This window comes from Salvia miltiorrhiza, chromosome 4, assembly GCF_028751815.1.
Source record: "Salvia miltiorrhiza cultivar Shanhuang (shh) chromosome 4, IMPLAD_Smil_shh, whole genome shotgun sequence".
NCBI classification, from domain to species: Eukaryota; Viridiplantae; Streptophyta; class Magnoliopsida; order Lamiales; family Lamiaceae; genus Salvia; species Salvia miltiorrhiza.
The window spans coordinates 46,086,009-46,104,073 of NC_080390.1; the positions used below are offsets into that span (position 1 = coordinate 46,086,009).

General features: G+C 36.2%; 3 protein-coding genes across 7 annotated transcripts; 1 reads left to right on the forward strand and 2 right to left on the reverse strand.

The window, feature by feature from the left end:
- Positions 1 to 670: 670 nt before the first annotated feature.
- On the forward strand, positions 671 to 3,177 carry LOC131023781 (plant intracellular Ras-group-related LRR protein 4-like). 3 transcript variants are annotated; one of them, XM_057953369.1, is made up of 4 exons: positions 671 to 1,092; positions 1,226 to 1,823; positions 1,894 to 2,798; positions 2,870 to 3,177. In XM_057953369.1, the coding sequence occupies exons 2-4, from the start codon at positions 1,238 to 1,240 to the stop codon at positions 3,014 to 3,016; spliced, it is 1,638 nt and encodes a 545-aa protein (XP_057809352.1). In that variant the 5' UTR covers positions 671 to 1,092; positions 1,226 to 1,237; the 3' UTR covers positions 3,017 to 3,177. The 3 variants fall into 3 exon arrangements, with proteins under 3 accessions (XP_057809352.1, XP_057809350.1, XP_057809351.1); XM_057953367.1 differs by having other exon boundaries at positions 698 to 1,092; positions 1,894 to 3,177; XM_057953368.1 differs by having other exon boundaries at positions 733 to 1,823.
- Positions 3,178 to 10,381: 7,204 nt separating this feature from the next.
- On the reverse strand, positions 10,382 to 13,654 carry LOC131023778 (protein FAR1-RELATED SEQUENCE 5-like). Of its 3 annotated transcripts, none has more exons than XR_009101522.1 (4): positions 11,512 to 13,654; positions 11,359 to 11,428; positions 10,887 to 10,961; positions 10,656 to 10,717 (listed from the first exon to the last, which is right to left on the reverse strand). XR_009101522.1 is itself a non-coding variant. In XM_057953363.1 (3 exons), the coding sequence occupies exons 1-3, from the start codon at positions 13,579 to 13,581 to the stop codon at positions 10,646 to 10,648; spliced, it is 2,217 nt and encodes a 738-aa protein (XP_057809346.1). In that variant the 5' UTR covers positions 13,582 to 13,654; the 3' UTR covers positions 10,382 to 10,645. The 3 variants fall into 3 exon arrangements, 1 of the variants encoding a protein (XP_057809346.1); XR_009101523.1 differs by having other exon boundaries at positions 10,661 to 10,717; positions 10,887 to 10,964; XM_057953363.1 differs by lacking the exon at positions 11,359 to 11,428 and having other exon boundaries at positions 10,382 to 10,717.
- A 3,298-nt stretch (positions 13,655 to 16,952) lies between these two features.
- On the reverse strand, positions 16,953 to 17,860 carry LOC131023514 (transcription factor DIVARICATA-like). Its single transcript, XM_057953057.1, has 2 exons — positions 17,451 to 17,860; positions 16,953 to 17,373 (listed from the first exon to the last, which is right to left on the reverse strand). Exons 1-2 carry the CDS (start codon positions 17,858 to 17,860, stop codon positions 16,953 to 16,955), a joined length of 831 nt encoding a protein of 276 aa, XP_057809040.1.
- Between the last annotated feature and the right edge of the window lie 205 nt (positions 17,861 to 18,065).

Below are 18,065 nucleotides of genomic sequence, written 5' to 3' on the forward strand. Positions count from 1 at the left end.
CGACGTGAGACACGTGACATCACTATAATCAAAACGACATTGGTTTAATTTGGAAATATATTTAAAAAATGAGTTATTGCCTATTGGAACCTAATAAAATATACAAACTTTGACTCATTTTATTTTGGGATAATTGCATATAAAAACTCTAACTTCGGCCAAAATTTATTTTTGACGCGTACTTAAAAAAGTTCAATAAAATATATGAACTTTATTAGTTGTTCAATTTTGACTCCGATTTCATATTCCCAAGTTAAAAAATAACATGGTGTCTACATGATAAACCGAAAATGACATGGCGTCTATGTAGCTCATCAGAGTCAAAATTGGACAACTAATAAAGTTAATGTATTTCATTGAATTTTGCTAAATACGCGTCAAAAATGAATTTTGATCAAAGTTGTTGTATTTACATGCAATTAACTCTTATTTTTTTCCACGAATTTTGAAAGTTGTCAAAATATACACAAACTTAAACATTATTATTATTATATTTTTTCTAAAATTTGAACTTCAATCAAAATTGAATTTGACATGACGTTGATGTGACGCCATTATAATCAAAACGATGTTGTTTTGCTCAATGAATGTACGTCACAAGCTAAGCTCTTCATTTGATAAGGAGAAGTGGTTGACATGATTTTTTTTTTAATTTAAATATATTTCATAATAAAAACAACGTTGTTTTGATTAGATTAATATCTTATAGGGTGAAAATGCAATTCACAAATTTCTACGACTTCTAATCATAATTCGAGGTTTTTTTTTTTTTTTTTTCCTTAAATAAGAAATATTATGGGAAGACATGGAGGTTTGAAGGCGTAGGCGTGGATGCTCCACATTACAAGATTGAGACTGGAAAGTGGAAAGTGGAAACAAACAGCTGCAGTTGAGATTTGAAGTCAAAACAATCTCAAGATGTTGCAGTTACCAAATGCAGTAAATGAATAACCGAAACAAAGTTGTAGCTGCTGCACAAACACAAAGGCCCCATTTCCATCAAAACTGCTGATTCAAATTTTCATTACTGCACTCTATAAATTAACCCTCCTTGCATTTCCTACATTTTTGTGGTGCTCAATCTCCGTCACTGTAAGTATACATTTTCAAGCGTTGCCTTTCTTCCACGTCGTTTAAGGATTTGCAGATGCTATATATTGTGTGTATATACTTGCACGTAGTATATATGTTGCATTGATTTTGTATGTTGTCTGATGAATTCCAGTGAAGTGAAGTGATGATGATGGAGGCCTCGGCCTCGGCCTCAGGCATGAGTGTCGAAAAAGCTGTGCAAGAGGTGATGAGAATGCACAAGTCGTTGCCAGCCCGGCCCGGGATCGAGGAAGTGGAAGCGGCCCGAAGTTTGATCCAGAATGTGGAGATGGAAGACGCCTTAAAACTGGAGAGAATCGCTCAGCGAAACACAGCAAAAAGAATCCCAGAAGAATTGCTGAGAATTGTGCAAGAAATGCAGAGGACTCTGATTGATTTGCAGAGCAAAGAGCAGAAGAAAGAGGCTCAGAAAGTGTTGGATGTGGAGAGCGCCCACTTATTGTTCGATGAAATGATTCAGAGAGCTTCTGTATGCCTCAAATCCTCCAAGTCCAAGACCGCCACCACGTCGTCCTTGGCAACGCTTGACAAAACACTTCCACCACCATCACCGCATTCATATGAGGAGCCCATGAAGGCCAAGGACGACTCTTACGTGAACAAGCCGTTCAAGGCGTCTGCTCTTCGTTTGGACCGCGTTGGTGCCAAGCCTCCATCAAGGGGTGATGTTCCCACAGCTCCACCACTCGTAGATTCCGCGGTTGATCATGGTGAGTATGAATCAATACAACAACACTGCACATTGTTTGTTTTGTTTGTGATGTTGGTGATTGGTTGCAGGTGAGAAAATGAATCTAATCAAACTAGCTAGTTGCATCGAGGTGTCTGTGAAGAAAGGAGCTCGAGAGCTGATTCTACAAGGCAAGCTCTCAGATCAAGTCGAATGGCTTCCTGATTCAATAGGGAAGCTCTCAACTCTGATCAAACTGGACTTATCCGAGAACGCCATCACGATGCTGCCCGCTGCCATAGGCGGCCTCTCCTCTCTAAAAACTCTTGATTTACACGGAAACAGACTCGAAGAATTGCCAGAAGCAATAGGGGATTTACTCCACTTGCTCCATCTTGATCTCAGAGGCAATCAGTTGACAGCGCTGCCTGCATCCATCGACAGGCTAGCTCGTCTGCAGGAGCTCGACTTGAGCTCCAACGGGATCACAGCGCTCCCGGAAACCATAGGCTCCCTGGGCAGCCTCCAGAAGCTCAACATCGAGACCAACGACTTGGAAGAAATCCCTCATGCTATAGGCAGATGCACTTGTCTGAAGGAGCTTCGGGCGGACTACAACCACCTCAAGGCTCTCCCGGAAGCAGTGGGGCGGATTGAGTCCTTGGAGATTCTAACGCTGCGCTACAACAACATCAGGCAGCTGCCCACGACTATGGCGTCGCTGTCGAGGTTGAGGCAGCTGGATGTGAGTTTCAACGAGCTGGAGGCCATACCGGAGAGCTTGTGCTTTGCAACGACGCTGGTGAAGATGGACGTAAGCAACAACTTTGCTGATCTGCAGGCGCTGCCGAGGTCCATAGGCAACCTTGAGATGCTGGAGGAGTTGAAGAGCAATAACAATCAGATCAGAACGCTTCCCGACTCTTTCGGGATGCTCACCAGGCTGCGCGTCTTCAACGTCGACGGGAATCCCCTCGTCGTGCCACCCGCAGATGTGGTTCACAAAGGACCTCAGGTGCACTGCACCCCTCATTTCATCTTCTATCTTCACTTTTCTTTTGCTTATCATTATCATTTTTATGTTAGGCTGTTGTTGCTTACATGGCTGATCTTGCTGGGAAGAGGGAGCTCAAGCCACAGCCCACCAAACACAAGAAATCTTGGCCCAACATTTGCTTCTTTTCAATATCTAACAAACGCAAGCGCAATCTTGTGGACTATACAAAAGCCTAATTTGCCTATTCTACCCATGTTATAAATGTCTCTTTACATTTTATTTCCATACAAACACATCTACCTAAGCAAAAAGTGCTCATATAGAACGCCATGTACAATTCTTGTAGTAATTGTATCATTTTCTATTAATATGGATATATTGTAATCCTCATTTGTGAGACGGATTTTAATTTTTTTTTGAACTGTGACATGGAAAGATATTTAAAAGGCTTATCACGATGTGCATGTGTTGGCCTAACTGCAAAATAGTTAATATCTGAAGCTAAAAGTCTCGAGATTGAGTTCAAAACAAAAATAAAAATTAAAGCACAACTTAGAATCAAAATCTTAACTCAAACCCTAATACCTACCCTAGTCACCCATCCTCTCCTGTCTTTCCATTGCATCCTTCCATCGCAGCAGAACATGTTAAACGAGCTTTAAGCTTCAATATCAACTTTAAGACAGCAAGAATAAATCATAGAAACAGAAAAATGTTGTCAAGATTTAGAAACATTATAACCGGATTTATTCAGCCCCAAATGGCAAAGTAAGGTTCGTTCTCAATAATGGGAATGGGTGGAATCGGTAAGACCACTCACCTCTTAACAAATAAATTTATCAAGTGGAGTGGTCTAACCGAGAACACCCATACCAACGATTGAGAAAACATGAGAGCTCAAACTTGATGAATAAAATTTAGCAGGCGCCGCACGCATACATATATATAGGGTGTTGATGGTGATGAGGTCTAGGGTTCACTATGTTAGTGGGCTTAAATTAGTCATCTCAGCCCATCAGGCCCAATCCATTTCTCATTTATATACATGTTTCATTTCCCCCCTAAATTAGAAGACGAAGTCTCATTTCGAAATTGTAAGCAAATATAAGTGAATAAATTCATACTAGTGTGTCCCAGAGAGAACATTCAAACCGTGCAGATTTCAGTAAATAAATAGCTAGGTCAACGGTTGAAATCTCATCGTTTTTCATTAAGTCAAAATAAAAATATTCCATTTGTCCCCCATAAATATGCATAGGTGCTTTCGATACGAATTTTAATGAAAAATTATTTAGAGATTAATAATGAATAAAGAGTCTCACGTGAAGGATATTGTTTAGTATATTATCAGTAAATAGTGTAAGTTACAAAGATAAAATTATGTGTAAGGTAGTGTCCAAAAATAGGATGTGCATAAATTTGGGGGACGTACCAAAAAAGAAAGGTATGCATAAATATGAAGGACGGATGGAGTATCATACTAGTGTTTGCGCTTTTTATTGGGCTCAATCAAAGATTTAATTTACACTTAGGGCTTAGTTAGTTAGTTAGTTAGGATGATATTTGTAAATTATATCTATAATATTTTACTCTCTTCGTCCCATTATAAATGTCTCAATTTTCATAATGGTATGTCTCATTAAAAATGTCTCATTCATTTTTTGACAAATGATTAAGGAACTTAAATTCATTAACTAATGGGCCCACCGACCCTACTCTCTTATACCTACTTTTAAAATAATGCTTAAATAACTATACCAACTCACTTTATCTACTAATTACATATTTCTTGATCTTCATGCCCAAAAGTAATGGGACAGAGAGAATATTATTTTTTGATGACCACATAAAAAAACTCCAAAGTTAAGCGTGCTTAATTTGGAACAATTCCCATTATAAGAGTCGCCTGAGAAGTTTCTCAGGAAGCGTGTGAGTAAGGACAAAACACGTTAGAAAAGACTCGTGTTAGTCTATGAGGACAATCGTCAAGTCCGGAGTTGGGTCGTTACACAAAATACTACTACCTCTGTCCCACTAGAAATGACTCAAAACTTTTCGACACGAGAATTAAGGAAGGTGTAAATTGGTTAAAGTGGTATGGCATACACTTTTTTGAGAGTTAAATTTTTCTATTTGTGGAAACATGCCACTTATAGTGGGAAGTCCCAAAATGAAATACAGACCACTTATAGTGGGACGGAGAGAGTACAAAATAATTCAATTCTGACAAAAGATAACTTTGAAATAAGCTCTTCCAAAAATATGACTGCATGATGAAATCTGCATTAATCATTCTCTTGCTTAATGTAGATCTTCTTCATTTATGTCATATGGGCAGATTGAAAACTCATCCGCTAAACACCTTTTGATATAATCTTATATCACCATTTCCTCTTCATTGTCTAGAGTTATTATTGATGATAAGAAAGGGAAATTATTTATATATTGTCGATTTCAGATCAAGAAATTGCGCAGCAAACAAGAGCTATTCAAGCTCATGAAGAACACTCAAACCACAACACTCAAACGCACACATTTGTGGAGAAGAATTAAAACTTAAAACAAAGTAAAGAACACCAGATTTTTACGTGGTTCGATCTTTCGATCTACATCCACGGACGATCAACAACACTTTCACTAAAACGAGATCAAGAAGTTACAAGATTACAACGAACAAGAAGAATAGATTGCAGCTCTCAAGCCTATCTTCAAGACTACTGCATTCAGATCTCTATCACTATTTTCCATATCTAATCACCAAAACTTCTAACCCCTTCTACAAGGTTTACAAAGAGTATTTATACACACGAAATGATAAAGAGATCTGCTCACAATCTTGAGTAGAAAACCACCCGCTACAGTCGAACTTTTCTGTTAGTTTGTTAAACAAACTAACTCTTAGATACTGCAATTAAGTCCTCCATCTTCTCAATAATTGCAACATGACCCCTCCACCTTAAACACTTTTCATTCACATCCTTAACATATATTCTACCTGTTATTGTGGTATGATGACCAAATGTAATGTATGAAAGTGTTAGAATAAAGTAATAAACTTGATTTGTAAAGAATATTCTAGAATTAGAAGAAAAGAAAAAAAAAAAGAAATTAGAAGAAATTTGTAGAAATATCTAGAATAGTTGAGAATGAAGAAAAATGTAGAATGGTTGAGAATGTATTAGAGAAAGAGGAATAATCTAGAATAGTTGAGAAAAAGTTAGGATGAAAAGAAATAGCTAAACTAGAGAATTCTAGAGAAGTATTAGAAAAATAATAGTTGAGAATATTCTAGAGAACGTAGGAATCATCTGCTCACCACTATAAATATGTAACCAAGCAAGTAAGTAATAACAAGTGAATTGAAGGAAGATTGTGTTAGGAAACTACAATCCTCCCACTCAAATTCCTAAGCACACACACGTCCACAACCAATTTCTCCAAATTTCCTCCTACCAATTAAATAAATTCTCCATTATATATACTTATATTCCAACAGAAAGGACAAGACATTGAAATCATAGGTTCTTGATGCCTCTTGTCATCTTCCCAAATGTTTTAATATACTTGTTTTGGTTAATTCGTGTAGCTTGATCAAGGAGTTTGGTGTAATCTCTTATCAAATTTAATTATTATCAAAATAAATCACCAATAGGAAGATATAAAATTATGTATATTTATAAAAATATAAATAATGGAATATATGGATTAGTGAGGCATGTGATCATGAATCCCATTTCTAAATTCTGTCTAGCTAGGTTTTAAGGCTTCGTCTACTTAAAGCTAAGATCTATATATCTTTTTTTGTTTGACAAACTAATTTTAAGATTCATTCAGACACTCTTAAAAGATCAATATTTGTTTTAAGATCAATGGTTATAGACTCACTCTAAACATTGGATGGAAACAATCTTTAACTTTTTCCCTTGTTGCCGGAGTTCCCTCCCAACATGCGCCAGATGATACAAATGACTATTGCAGCAAATATAATCTTGTCGAAGGGCCTGCGGGTGTCATCCTCTCCTCCTCCGGCGGTGGCGGATGATGGGTTGGTGGTGGAGGGGATGGATGATGGGGGGAGGGTAGGGTAGGGGGTGAAGGGGAGGGAGTAGGGGTGGAAGGAGGGCGCCCAAAGATTCGCTCGTACGCTTGATCATAAGCGACGTGTTTCAGGGCTTCGACGATTAATTTACAGAGAAACGCCATCTTCAGAAGTTTAGATGACAGTGATTGATATGATGATGACTGATATGGGTTTCCCGGTGATATAGTGGTAATAGCCGTAATATATAGTACTTTTATTGGTTGATGTTGTTTGCAACTGGAGCTAGCACTCCAATCCAATATCAAGAATGCTTCGATTTTTGTGTTAATTTTTTATCATGCTTTGATTTTGGTGTTTGTTAATTTAATTGAAAAGGATTAAAATGATAAAGGTTAAACTGAACTTACATTCGGTCCTAATTTTGCACACAAACTGCCGCATGATAATTACTAAACTTTTAATATTATCTGATTTTGCTACAATAAACCGAATTCCGCCCAAATATCAAGCTAATATGGAATATGGCGTGCCAATTTTGACATAGCATTTTCATTCTTACGTGACAATTACTTGGTAAAATAATATTTTTTATTTAATTTCTTATCAATAAATAAAGAACACAAAGCTAATAACTCAAATTGTCAATAATTTAAAATATCAAATCAAATAATAATAGTACTCCCTCCGTCCCGCCAAGCTTGAGGCGTTTCTTTTGGGTACCAAAATTAAGGAGTTATTGTTTAAAATTAAGGAGTTATTGTTTAGTTATGTAATTATATTTATAAATTTATGATTAAGTAGTTTATAATTAATTATTTTTTAATATAAAATTTAAATTAATTAAATCTGATTTTTTATGTTATTATTATTCAAAGCCCTCCCACCCACCCCCTCCCCCCAGAACCGTCCATCGCCACCCACCCCACCCCACCCCACCCCACCCAATCCCTACCGCCGCCACAGAAGTATCCACTGCCCCTTCCCTCCAGGAACCCTCCACCACCACCCACCGTCGCACCACCCCACCCAATCCCTACCGCCGCCACAGAAGCATCCACCAGACATTACGTTCGGCTCATCCCTCTCGTTTGGGTGTGTTCTGGTTCATCCCTACGTTCCTCCGCTTGGAAGTCTTAATCGGAGCCGCTCCTTGTCCGTGCCTCTTTTGCACTAGCGATCATTCTGCACTTCGTCCCCGGCGTCACAAATACCAAACAAGATCTTTGACTTTTATGGTATATATTAATCGAATTTTATTAATAGCTTTTTAGTATTGTGTGGTTATCTGATGTTTGAGTATTTTAATTTTGTCATGTATATGGGTATTACAAAATAGGGGATTTGAATATTAAAAAAAAAAAAAAAATTGTCGTAGAATAGACAACAGACATTACGTGTTGTGTATAATAATATAGACAATAGATATTAACTGTTGTCTAGTCTATAAGCGCTTGGGATGTTGTCTATATACAAATTACGGTTATCGTATAATCGATTAACCGAAATTTCAATTCAGTTACGATTATAATCGAAAATCGAATCTGTTTTACCACTTCTATTTAAATCTATTAAATAAAGCAATGAAATTCATTGGTAATTAGTGTAACTCTCTGCAGAGTCCGTCCCTAATTTCCTCTTTATCAAGAATGTGTTGTTCACATGCAGAAGAATGTAAATATGGGTGGATTAATTGCAATGTTCATTTAGGTATAAAATTGGGTTTTCGTAAATATGTCAAATTAACATTTGGCTTTATGTATGTTCTAGATTTCCTTCTATCTTCGAAAAATATGCATAATTTATTGTTTGAGAATGCAATTTATCCAAACATATTCACTCTTTATTTTTGGTTATCACTTAATAAAATGGCACTTCGGATCCTCTATCCCCAATTCCTGTCCCACCCCATGTCGGCATGTCCCATTCGTAAAACTACATGGTTTTGTATTACACTCATAATCCAAAATTAATTGCTTAAATTCGCTGAATCGGCTCGGCTTGTTCCAGCCGTCAAACCTTTTCTTCTACTTTCCTTCACAATTCGGATCATCTCCCTTCTCTTTCGGAAATTTTCTATCTTCACCGAAAAATGGGGATTTCGTTCGTATCACAGGATTTGGCTAGGGATATCCATCACCAATCTTACTCTTCCGTCAATCTTTTGTTCTTCTCCTTCTTCCCAAACTTGCAGACTCAATTTTTGGTGCTTTTATTCTGCCACAAGAACAAAAATTACTGACGGGAACATCACGACGTCCATCGTCGGCGCAATCGAACTTCTTGATTTTGCTTCTTTTACTTGGGGTTTGCCTTGATTAGTTTAGCTTTCCAGTTTTCAGTGTAAGTGTGTAACTGAAGGTCACGTTTCTTCAAATATAATGCTAATTGGAACTGTTAATATATAATCCATGAACTTGAGATGAGATGGTAATCGAGATTGCATAGTATAATGGTGAGTTTTGCTTTTTCTTATTGTCTTTTTTGAGGAACCTCAAATTCTGAAATTTAATATGTTTCAAGAATTGGAGAGACTACCTGGTTTAATTAAATTTGGTGAAACATGTTTAAAGAATTTTAGTTGATATAATGGTTTCATAATGTAAGCTGCTGATTGTTTGATTTTCATATAGAACTTCTTGTTTAGTTTTCAACTTGTACATAAACTAGCACTACGAAATAGCTGATGTTGGTGAAAGTGATTTTCGTGCTCCAATTCTTCAAGTTCCTCTTGCATTTAAATGATTAGAAATATCAGCCACCAAGAAAAGTTTTATTACAAATCAAATAAGTAGAACCTTAGAAACATTTTAACTGCAGAGATTGTGTCATGAAATCAAGTGATGAAAGTGGCCGTACACTTTATTCGAGCAGGGGCTGCTGCTGTTCTTCCAAGAGAGAAAAAGCATGAATGCAAGAACTTCTTACCCTGCTTTCACATGTCACACAGTTATAATAATATAAACCTCCATTAGGAAAAATATGTTCTCTCCAGTCACATTTTATAGAGTTCTTTATCTCTGCACTGGAATCGAATGCATGGGATAAGGGTGGAGTATCATTGCTTGCCATTGTGTGGTGTAAACAGTAAACTTAATGATATGTTGGATAGAATATATATAGCATCTGCTTGTAATAGCAATTTGTCTATATGCTTAGTAAATAGCAATCTGCTTGTAATTCTAACTCATGCTAGTTGACAGCAAATGCCAATCAATTACCAGAAAAAAATGACTCGTATGTTGCAGCTACTGATATTCTTACTGTTGGTTGTAGAAGACAACTTCCCAAATCCAAATGAAACAAAACAAATAGATTTTTCAGTGTTCAATATAACTAGAAAAAGACCAACTTAAGTAGAGGATAGATTTTCATACATTGGTGAAATATCAAAATTCTCAACTCAAATGCAGCCCATCTCTCTCTTATATTTCAAATGAAACAAAACAAAGAAAGGCCAACACCATTCACTATTTCAAATAGGAAAAAACATGTGTCTTATAAACTACGACAATAGCAATACAAATTGATGAAATACCAAAACTTTCAACTCAAATGCAGATTAAATATCTCAACTCAACTTTATATAAAAAATTCTCATCATTATGATAAACAAATTATAAATTTCAAAAATAATAGTAAAACAATAAACTAATGGTAAAAGAATACAAGTATTTGCAGAACAAGAAAAAATGCTTTTGCAGCCATGGTCAAATACTTGATGCAGCAGGAGTACATAAACTGTATATACTCTCGTTCATGCAACTGATTTTAGAGTTCTTAATCGACTTCTCTCATACTAACGATTTCAAGTAACTTCATGAGCTCATTTATTTACACCAATGCTTTGTTGCGAGTCATTTGTTTGCAAAGGGCCAAAGCTGAGTGATTGTTGTGCCTAAACAAAGACAATAAAATGAGTGACACCAAAAATAATTAACGAACCAATTTAGGTAGGTGATGAATACATCAACTAAAGTCGTAAAAAATAACATCTTTCAATAAAATGCAAGAAGACATCATAAATCGACACTAATGGTGTTATTAAAAAAAAAAAAAAACATTACCAATAATAAGCTAGTCATGCTCATTGATAATGGGAATCCACCAAACTTTTGATGACTTGAACTTGCAGAAAATTCCTGCTATAAATAAATAAGATATATTAGAGCTATAAGTTTATCAAAATTAAGATCAGACAATCTGTCATCCTAACTTTTTAGTGAGCATGGCCTATTAACAAAGAATAAAATAAGTATGCATGTCTAAATTTGATTGTTTATACATATGACCTGGTCTGTTCTATCTCACCGAAGTCCAGAATCATGAGGTCACAAACTCAATCTATTAGTAGAGCAGGATTAAATAGATTTTATTTTATGATACATGCGTCTTAAAGTCAAATCATAATTAAATACCTCTGATTGGGAGAATAAAAAGGAGAAAAAGAATAAAGGCCTATGATTCTATTCTAAATAAATATATATTACAAAAATTAACAAGAAGACTTTAACTTCAAAAAATAAAAATAACATGAACCTGAATTTCATTGACTCCTTGATAAGGCATAGAGGGCACATCACAAACAATGTCATGATTTCCTTGGGCACTTTATTCCATAACAACAAATAAAATTAAAACTAAAATATGTATAAATTGACAATATATCTAAATAAATTATCAATAGCTAACCTGCAAGTTATTAGAGGATAAAGGCTGGACTCTTTTTTGCCCCACTTTCTTTTTTCTTAAACCGTTTTTTAAGCGACCTCTAAGTCTTTTCCCTGAAGTTGTCTTGGTTTTAGACTTTATACCTTTGGCTCCGCAAGTGTTTCTTTCATTAGTTTGCATTTGAGCCTCATTTAGCAACAAACCTATTCGATCTCCATGTTGATCTAACTCTTGACCTTGCAATCTACCATCCACCATATCAAACATCTTCAAAATTCCATCTTTTACAATTCTGTAAGTATCTTCATCCTCAGAAGCTTTTGTAACCAACTGAACATACAACCCACATAATTCTTTATATCGTAGATTTTGAAGTATTTTTGGATCCGAGTTGAAGTTATTGAGATTTGAATCTCCAATAAATCCAACTTTCGCTTGTCGTGTCCATCTTTTCATGATGTATTCACTTGAGATCTTCATAACATTTTTCATGGTGAATACCTTCAAAATATGAGAACACATAATCCCAGCAAATTCAAACTTTCTGCAACTACATTTAGTTTTTTCACTTGAGGAATCAAATGTAACAATATGGTGATGAATCTTATTGTGAGGGGTAATTTTATATTTCACCAGTAACCCATTGTCATCAAAGCATTCCAAACTAGAATCATGGGATTTATACCACTCCTGCTCAAACTTTTTGTATACTTCAGGGGTATAAATGCCAGCTGCGTGCTTCAAAATCTCAACTGGATACACCATAGATGGAATGCTTGTATTTGCTTTGAAATCAACTTTCAATTCCTCATATCGACGATCTTCAAGAAGTCTTTGGAAGTGATTAAAAAATTCTAAGAACTTGTGCTTGTAGTTGACATACCTTTTCACAATACTATTCACACTCTCACTTCTTTGGGTGGTAGTCATATCAGCACAAAACATTTGTCGTCCGTAGACTAAAGCCCATTTTTCTTTTAGTTTAAACATTCGCCGCAACCAATCATTATTTTCAAGTCCATACTTATTCAACATATTGTTCCATGCTGCAATGAACTCATCCTCTTCTTCATAATCATATTCACATGCACCGAAGTCCTTAGAAAAATCTTTAAACTGCGAAAAGATACCACTCAAGTGAATTGCAGCATTTTGGAAAATATGCCAAAGACATAAACGATGATGAGTTTCAGGCCATATAGAAGATAATGCTTTAGCCATTGCTGCATCTTGATCTGTAAGAATAGTAATCGGCTTCTTCTCACCCATAGCTCTAGTAAATGTATCAAATAACCACTCAAATGTCACAGATGTTTCATCATATAACAATGCAGCACCGAAAATCACAGTCAGTTTTTGATGATTCACGCCTACAAACAAGGCAATAGGGCGACCTTCATTATTTTTCCTGTAAGTTGTATCAAAGCAAACCACGTCCACAAAATATGAGTAATCTGTTCTCATCCTTGCATCAGACCAAAAAATATTCGTTATCAAGTCATCTTCATCAACTTGAATGGCATAAAAAAAATTCGGATCATCAAATTGCATCTTCTGCATGTATTCTAATACTCCACCTGTATCCCCTATTCTCGAATCTCTTGTTCTTTTGGATCGCAAATAATTTTTATAATCGTCAGGAATGAATCCCAAATTCTCTCTCCCTCCTACTTGTCTCGCCATGAGATCATGAGATGCTTTAGGCGTGATACCCACATCATTTGCCATTTGAATTTGCAAGGCTGCAACTGGAGCTATTTTTCTATGACTTTTGTGTAAGTGTATTTTGTTTGGACTTGAAAGATAATGATTATGCTCCTCAACAAATTGAACCACACAAAGCTTTCCAGTTTCCCGGCTGCTAACCTTCAGTTTAGCTTGACAGTCAAATCTTGTTTCTGGACGAGCATTTTTCACATAAATATCACGTTTATCATGTGATCTTTTTCCTTGAGCACTACAACAAAATATTCTGTCAACTAATTCTCCAAATTTGTTCTTGTGACTTTTGCTTCTTCTTATACCAAAGCCCACACGTTTTGAATACTTTAGATAAAATTCATAGACATCATCTTCAGTATCAAAACTCATACCAATCTTTGGATATCTTCAACCAATTGATTCATCCTGTCCTCATCTACCATATCACTATGAAGTTGATTATGTTCTTTTTTTTTTTTTTTTTTTTTGATCGGGCAAAGTCATGTTAGATGTTAGTAGTTAGTTCCCCCCATCCACTCCAAGAACCACCTTATCTCTCCATTCACCAAATCACCAAATCCACCTTATATCTCCAATCTCCAATTCGCTCCCAAGAGGGATCGAACCCGGGTCACTTCACTTAAGTGAGGACCTGGTGGCCAGTGGGCTAAGCCCCCTGGTTGAAGTTGATTATGTTCTTCATTAGCATACTCAAAATTCAAACGACGAGAAGATGAACCACCAATATCCATGCTAACCTTTTATTTGGCCTTAAAACAAACTAAAGTAAAAGAAAAACATGAATTTCATGAAAAAAATGCACATAATAATAAATATTTAACTAAAATAATAACAAATATAAATAAATCAATAAAACAGAATAACGTTTGTATATCACATATTACATGTTACTAGCTAGCTGGAAGATTTAACAACTAATGACATGTTTGGTGGAAATTGCTTTAGTGTTTATGAAGCCATATTGTAAAGACGTATTATTCAACTAATGACCGTTGCGTAACTCAAGAACTTGTGAAGCCATATTCAACTAATGATTGTTGTTGCATAACTCAGGAACTTGTATTTCCACATGATTTTTCAAGAACTGAGCTATCATTTCCCTTACTTACAATTCAGAATTTTGAAGAAAAATGGCTTGTTAGCCTTAAACAAAGAACAAAAGAAAGAACAAAAAATCAATCTTTATACTGCTATTTACACTTCAAACTAATTTCACGAATATTATTATTTTAACCAATGATTAAATGGATGTGGTATATATCAATTTTCACTCAATCAAGAATCACATGATTAACACAAAAATACATAGAACAAGGAGCCAAAGAAATAGTTTCTGCACACACTTAAGAACTCACGGAAAACTATAAAAAAATAAAAGAAAACTCACCGTCGACTTCAAGTTAATGAAGCAAAATCAAGAAGTGCGCCGACGATGGACGCCGTGATGTTCCCGTTAGTAATTTTGTTCTTGCGGCAGAATAAAAGCACCAAAAATTGAGTCTGCAAGTTTGGAAAGAAGGAGAAGAACAAAACATTGACGGAAGAGTAAGATTGGGTGATGGATATCCTTAGCTAAATCCTGTGATACGAACGAAATCCCCATTTTTCGGTGAAGATAGAAAATTTTCGAAAGAGAAGGGAGATGATCCGAATTGCTGAAGGAAAGTAGAAGAAAAGGTTTGACGGCTGGAACAAGCCGAGCCGGTTCAGCGAATTTAAGCAATTAATTTTGGATTATGAGTGTAATACAAAACGATGTAGTTTTATGAATGTGACATGGGGTGGGACAGGAATTGGGGACAGAGGATCCGAAGTGATAAAATGGGACACCTTTTTCCATTCACATACATTCCCCTAATATTTTTTAAAATACGTACCACCAAAAGTATCACATATTTTTTAGATACAAAAGAAGTACTCCGTCAGATACAAAGGAGTATATGATTACCGGTTTGGGACTGACCTACATATTTGAGCTTCTGAAAAAATGGCCTTCACTATTCGCTAGATCAAAAGTTGGATCAAACTGATCCGTCAGATCATACTATATTTGGTAGTTCTTATATATAATATGTAATATATTGAGAATTGAAAATATGTATGAACACTCGCGAATAAGTTAATACGAATAAATCAATGTATGAATAGACATTCTCATCTAGGTTCGAATCTTGGAGGGGATGAGATTTTACCATATTAATTGAATATGACTATTTGTGAGTTATATCGATTTATTCGTTTTTCATTTCTCACGGAAAATATATTAGTAACTGAGAATTAATTTGCAAGAATATATGATAGTATTCATTGAAGCACTCATTTCTTTTATTCCATAGCCTTTATTATCCTATTTTGGCACCTATCTTTGAATTTTCTCTAGTTAATTTTTCCACTAATTAGTTAATTTGCGACGGACGTATAATTTCGTCAATATTCGACTTAGCGATCATTTTCTCGGTGACTCACGGTCTCCGTCGGTGATTGTTTTTAGCGACGGAAATTTGGGCATTAGCGACGGAAATTCCGTCGCTAATCGCCCAGTTTCTTGTAGTGTATCTGATATATACAAATTATTATAATATAATAAATTCAAATTAACATTTATTTCTAAAAATAGAAGCTCTCAGAAAAATATCAACTCTTATTATGGAATAAAAAAATCACATAAAAATTTGAAACTAAATGCCAAATAATATTTTATATAATTGGCAAACATAAAACTAAACTAAAACACAAGAAACATAAATTGAACACAAATTCTCCTGTGCACCCGAGTGTATAGTGTCATTACGATAACATGATAGTGTCATTTTAATATAGTGTTAGACTGTTAGTGTCATTTCGCGACAGTATTATTTATATAACATAATAGTGTCATTTGTAAAACAAAATAGTGTTAATGTCATTTCAAGATAGTGTTAGTGTTAGTGTTAGTGTCATTTAGCGTAAGTGTTAGTGTCATTTATGAACCGGGTGCACTATGCACCCAGGTCCACCGAAGAATGCCTCTAAATTGAATAATAAAATGAAAAAAAAAAAATATATGAAATGGAACACAAGTGGGACACCATATATATATAGAGTGAGATAGAGGATCTCAAATGCTAATTAGTGTCAAATGAACTTCGAACTACAATAATCGCATTAGAAGCATTTGTGCAAGATAAAAAATTAAGCACAAGAACAATTATATGATTAAAAACAATATTACGGCCTAGCTAATATATAATGACGAATCGTGCTTTTCTAAGCTTAGGTATCAATGAAAAGCATTATGTCCTTAAAGCTCGACTGCATAAATGCATTGTTAAGGATGTATCAATTACAAAAAAATTAACAAGAATGATATACAAAACAATATTCGATCCAGTAAAAGAAACCAAAGGGCCGGGGAAAAAAATTGGTTCCTGTATATGGAATTAATCCTGGATTGACCAATTAATTCAGGAATTAGGGTTTGGAATTGGGGATTTAGTACTACATCAAAAATTTAGGTAGTATACTTTTTGTGTATCACTAACTTTACCATTTCAGAAACAAGGATATGAAATTATAAGAACAAATTCTGAAATAGAAAATAAAAAATGAAATGCATGCAGGATGGGAGTGTGTGTTTATTCAATAAAGTATTAGAAATAGGTTTATTGATTATGAAATTAGTAATCAGAAGCAGCTTAGTTAGCTGTGATACAAAGATAGGTGCAGTCATCAACATGAAACATTGCATAATAAATTGAGAGTCAGCCCCAGAAGTTGTTCCTGAGCTGGGGCTGAAGGAAGGACGACGACGATGAAGACGGATGAGCAGCCTGATTGAACATGGCATGAGCAGGAGCAGCATTGAGAGGTGGCTGCTGCAGAAATGAAGGATTCTGAGCCAAGTTTGGATAGTTTTGATGAAGGGCTGGGATTAGGGCAGAAGGCGGGAAAGGGATGGGGTTGGGGAGCGAGGGGGAGGCGAAGGCGGCAGCAGCAGGACTAACAGTGTGGATGTCGTGAATGCTGGGGCGGCGGCGGTCGGCTGGAGTGGAGCTCGTCTGGCGGCGGAAATACTTCTGAGCGTGGCTAGCAACCTGAGTTGGGGTTTTGGTGATGACGTAATACCTCGAGATGCTGCGCCAGTCTCCCTTGCCGTACTTGTTCAGCCCCATCAGAAACAGCCTGCAATTGCATCCATTCAATGATTTTCAACTTTCAACTAAAGCAAAACCTAGAAAAAAAGAAGAAGAAGAAATTACTGGTGCTCTTCTTCAGTCCATGGAATGCCCCTGCGGCGGGGCGGGCCGGTTTTGTTTTTAGAATCGTCGTCTGGCTTGGGCTGAAGGTCGAGTGTTGGGTAGTCGGGGATGGGGAAGTTGCCGGATTCGATCATCTCGATGTCTTGAACGAGTGCTTGGTAGTGGAGCTTGATGTCTTCAATGGATCGCCATGGAACCTTGGATGCAATACTCTCGAAGAAGGTTGGGGAAGAATGATCCAACTCCGCCAAGGCGTTCTCGAACACCTTGTTTTCCTCACTGTTCCACTCCCTTGATGGTTTAGGCATTTCTGATAGAGATGGTGGGGGTGGTGGGGGTGGTGAGGGTGAAAGGAGGCTGTATAGAGATTCATCCAAGGGGGAGCAATGGAAATCAGCTGGCCATTCCATTGTGTGTGTATGCTTCTTTCCTCATATCTATGGGTATTTATACAAGCTGGAAACCCTTATTTCATGGCCCTCGAAAAAGTGGGGACGCAAGTCCAGAGGTCAGCTATACATCTTTTGTATTAGTAAATCTTGGATGATTCTTCTTGGTATTTAATTTGAGAGAGGGTTACATTACAGTGTAAAATGGTGAAATGCTAATTACTAA

Excerpts from the sequence above, each read along its gene's own strand:
- LOC131023514 (XM_057953057.1), bottom strand. The coding sequence starts at position 17,860 with ATGGAATGGCCAGCTGATTTCCATTGCTCCCCCTTGGATGAATCTCTA. Across the intron at positions 17,374-17,450 it reads TGGACTGAAGAAGAGCACCA|GCTGTTTCTGATGGGGCTGA; the intron begins GTAATTTCTTCT and ends ATGCAATTGCAG.
- LOC131023778 (XM_057953363.1), bottom strand. The coding sequence starts at position 13,581 with ATGAGTTTTGATACTGAAGATGATGTCTATGAATTTTATCTAAAGTAT. Across the intron at positions 10,962-11,511 it reads TATCCTCTAATAACTTGCAG|GAATTTTCTGCAAGTTCAAG; the intron begins GTTAGCTATTGA and ends TATTTATAGCAG. Across the intron at positions 10,718-10,886 it reads GCATGACTAGCTTATTATTG|GCACAACAATCACTCAGCTT; the intron begins GTAATGTTTTTT and ends GTCTTTGTTTAG.
- LOC131023781 (XM_057953367.1), top strand. The coding sequence starts at position 1,238 with ATGATGATGGAGGCCTCGGCCTCGGCCTCAGGCATGAGTGTCGAAAAA. Across the intron at positions 1,824-1,893 it reads AGATTCCGCGGTTGATCATG|GTGAGAAAATGAATCTAATC; the intron begins GTGAGTATGAAT and ends GATTGGTTGCAG.